The sequence below is a fragment of the Porites lutea genome, unplaced genomic scaffold, assembly GCF_958299795.1.
Source record: "Porites lutea unplaced genomic scaffold, jaPorLute2.1 SCAFFOLD_145, whole genome shotgun sequence".
NCBI classification, from domain to species: domain Eukaryota; kingdom Metazoa; phylum Cnidaria; class Anthozoa; order Scleractinia; family Poritidae; genus Porites; species Porites lutea.
Genome location: NW_027332331.1, coordinates 15,001 through 19,104, shown reverse-complemented (window position 1 = coordinate 19,104; position 4,104 = coordinate 15,001). Strand labels below are relative to the sequence as shown.

The 4,104-nt window shown below is 40.4% G+C and overlaps 1 protein-coding gene across 1 annotated transcript; it reads right to left on the bottom strand.

Moving 5' to 3' along the window:
- Window positions 1–130: 130 nt before the first annotated feature.
- LOC140925484 (uncharacterized) lies at window positions 131–2,904 on the bottom strand. The gene has a single exon (XM_073375430.1). It carries the CDS (start codon window positions 2,668–2,670, stop codon window positions 475–477), a length of 2,196 nt encoding a protein of 731 aa, XP_073231531.1. The 5' UTR covers window positions 2,671–2,904; the 3' UTR covers window positions 131–474.
- Between the last annotated feature and the right edge of the window lie 1,200 nt (window positions 2,905–4,104).

Below are 4,104 nucleotides of genomic sequence, written 5' to 3'. Positions count from 1 at the left end.
CAAATCAAGTTGTATTTACATAATGTTAAATTGATTAAGGAATTGAAATTTGCTATTAGAAATGTGCGTAATTAACCGTAGCAACAGGAATGTTCATACAACATTTTCATAACATTAAATGAAATTTTCATAAAAAATGCATCAACAAAACAATACTAAACAATAAGTGGCTATAAAAAATATATAGAAATGTGTAAATAACTCTGACTTTTCTCCATGTCTAACTTAGTAGAAACGAAAATGCATCCAACATTCTTAAATTGTTTCTACATGTAGAAAAATATTACATGATGCAATTAAAACATTTTGTAGGTTATACATGTACTTCTTGGACTGGTGTATTAAAGTTCTTAACACCTTGTGAATCTATGATTTTGTCGATTTGATGTTTGGGATTAGTTACAGCTGTATGTGACCATGTGGTGAAACTTCTCCTTGTGAACAGTAATTAAAATTCAATGTACAGTACATGTATTAATCTGAAATGCAGTAATTACAAATTAGGTCTGCAGAACTTGTTATGTCCTCATGGTTACTGCACCAAGCATGGACAGCTTTTTTACAGACTGTGCAAACATGTTCTCCATTCACAGGGATACTCTTAAGACAACAAACTGGGCAGACATGATTTACAGTGTTTGAGTTATCAGTTTGTTCTTCTTCCTCAGGTAAGTTCAAGTCAAGTTCATCATCCCCAGCATCATGTATGTTTGCTGCATCAGCCAGGCAGCTCTGGCAAATCCAAGAGTCGAGTGCATCTGCAGAATTCACACTGAGTTCAGCACATGGCAAATGCCACCAAGTGCTGCAGCGGTCACAGCATACACTGTTTTCGTTTGCAGAATCACTTATTTCATCACTCTCCAAAATAACCTTGTCACACTTGGGGCACTCAAAAATGTCCCTGTATCCTAACAGGCAAGGTAACACAAAAGATTTGTAAAAGAGAGTGATATTGTTCACAACTTTCAGACAAAATTCCAAGTCAAGTTCTACTCGTTCATACAATGGTTGGCCGCCCAGAGTCCAAACAATAAAGAAGCCATGATTGGCACCACAAACCCACATCTGAGCTTGCATTTGGGTGTAATATTTGTGTGAGCATTTCAAGCGGGGCTTTCCATTAAAATCTTCAAGAAATTGCACACGGTCAAATGTCTTTTTTTCATGAATATTTTCATTTCTCACACTGTAGGGACATTTTGCTTCCAGTGTTGCCAGACCACAACAATGGCAAAAAAACAGGCCGTCCGGGGAACCCGCAAGGAAGGGGTAATCGGGTTTGATGAACAATCCACACTGTCTAAAGCCCTGTAGGCCACCATCATGTTGAGAGGCCACATCTGACATGAATGATTTTATGGCATCCTTTTCATGGGCATTCCCCCACTTTATCTGTGGCATATGTGAGACATCATCACTTTTATTCAACAGGTTTGACACCATTGAACTGTAAATGGGTTTTTTGTCATTGTCACTTTTTCTGTTGATGATTGTTTGAGCCTTGGTGTGAAATTTGTGAAAATTTGACGCAGTCACTCTCCCAACTCTTTGTTGATGCCAAGAGTCATTGTTACTCTGGCCACGAGTTTCAGTTTCCACCCTTTTCACTTGGTCACTCGTCATCTGACATTCTTTTAAAAAGAGTGGAGCGGTATGTTCCAATGGTTTTCCTTTCATTTCTTGGGATGACATGAAGCTAAGGGCTCTCTGAGGAAGAGGTTCGGGTAGGCCGTCATCTTTAGTGTGCTCGATAGAGTGAAGTAAACAAGCAGATGGGACATTCTCAATTACTCCATTGATAAGAGCTGACACCCTTTCATTGGTCAGCTGCCTATCCTGGGGCTTTCGTGGGTCAAAGTTGTTCTTTAAAGTTAAATTGGCTGCCTGTTCTTTGGGACTGTCCTCCCGAGTCTTTTTGTCTTTACGAAAGACAAGGTTTTTTATTTGAGTTGGAGCTACATCCTTTCTAGTTCCTTTGTTCCATCCTTGTGGAACGCTTGTACATGCAGGAGATATGTAAGCTTTCTTGTGTGCAAAATTTACTTTATATAGCAAAGCTATAACATGATTGCAAACTTCACCAGTACCTGCTGTACATGTACACCAAGAGGTTAAGATTTTGCATTCACTTTTTGTGCCCTCTAAACAAACCCAGACCTTATGCGGGTCATCACGAATTTTTTGTGAAGGGGATACAGAGCCTTTCAAGAACACATGCGTGCTGTTAATTGGGCATTTAGCAAAGAACACTGTGTCTACAAAGCCACTCATCCAATAAGAATAGGCCTTCTGATCCTTGTATTTTCCAATATAGTCGACATCTACGGCTTTAGTCCTCAAAATATAACTGAACAATTTGCCATCATCGACCTCTGGCCATTCCTTTACGTCGTCAATCCAAGCGTCACTCGGTAACATGTTTGGATCACTCTTAATTTCATTTTTAGTCAGCCTCCTTGAATATTCGTCTTTTATCTGCTGATAAATTTGCTCCTGGGAAAACTTCACAGGCACATTGAGTTCGTAGGCTCCAAACGCTCTAGCGATCAGCTCAGACTTTCTGCCCGTTTGCTTGAGTCCCCGTAGCGAAAGAAAATCCTTTAACGAGGAAACAGTCCAACCGAGGAAGTCGTCGTATTCAAGAACTTCCTCTGCTTGTCGAGGCATCACAAATAATTTTGTGGCCGCTCTACCGGAGTGGTAGCGGCAGAAATAGAAAAGGATTTCAAACTAACAGTTTCAGTACACGTGTTTTGATCCTAGATTAAGATATTTCGATATTTCTTCGCAGGTAATTGCAACTCGATGAGTCAGCCATTTGCATTTTATTGTTTGGCCGCGCGCTCGCCCCAGTAGTTTTGCACCCCCGGCAAAATGGCGGTGTTAACCTTGTAAAGGTCTATTATTGTGGCCGGCAAAGGGCAGCTACCTATTTTTGTTTTGAAAGTGTCTGAGAACTCGAGTTGTCAGGTAATTTGTTTGGTAATTTGTTTAGTAGTTTTGAAGTTTGTTTTGCTGTTTTACCAGTTCCCATTCCCCGCCACGTAGCACCCTATCCAACATGCTTGCAAATTAGAATGGCGGCCAAAATTTTTCATCCAAGAATGTTGTCAGCACTAGAAAGTAAAAATTTGTGTTTCTTTCTGAACACGCTTTAAAGTGCACCTTACCCCCAAATTTTTATTTACCTGTGACCTGTTGAATTGGAGGATAATTTGGTCCAGTACCGAGCAACATGGGATCTGGAATGAGTGCCAGGGCTGTCATGTGATATGACGTAGATTTGGGAACCGAAATTCCCGCAAACAAAGCATCGCCAAGCAATTTATCTCACCTTTGCATGGTGTGGAAGACGTAGAAGCAACTTTCGAGCCAAGTTTCAGTCACCAGAAGCTATAATTTAACCATATTTTGCAACAGGGTTTGCAAATTCTATTGATAAGTGGAGTCACTATGACTTCTGCTTCACAAATTTTGGAGTCATTTTGGAATATTTGGAGTCAAGTATCACAACGAAAAAAACCATTTTCAGACTTTCCAGCACGTGGCCCTTGCATGTATACACTATCGTGAGGGATACACGAGGTAGCTGTGGCGGTCCGCTGACCTGGAAAGCTTAAGAGAGTGTCTCTGTAAGAGCGGTCCGGTCGATTTTGCTTGATACACAGATTTAGCTCATTTCTTGTGTGTTGTAAGACATTCATGTACCTATACTAAAACCACAATCCGTTTGATCGGATCTCTTTATTTTTCAGAGTTTTAGGGAAATTAAATTTCACTCGAGCGAAGGCCTGTCGTGACACTTTTCAAGACGTTAATTTGAGGCAACTTTGGCGGACAATTTACAACAAACTACGGGACTCAGCAAAAAACAAATACCACAGCCATGTATATTAACTCTATCTTATCCATCGAGGCAACTTTCGTGAACATCACGTTTCAATCAAGCAAACAGGAAGACTTGAACGACACCTTATCGGCTCGCTTAAGTCACACACGCGAAAACCGATCAAATTCAAGGTACATTTTTGAAAAAGTGAGGCGTTCTTAACTGATCCAACTAATATAGCTAGGAAGTAGGTGCCACAGAAAAGGTAACTA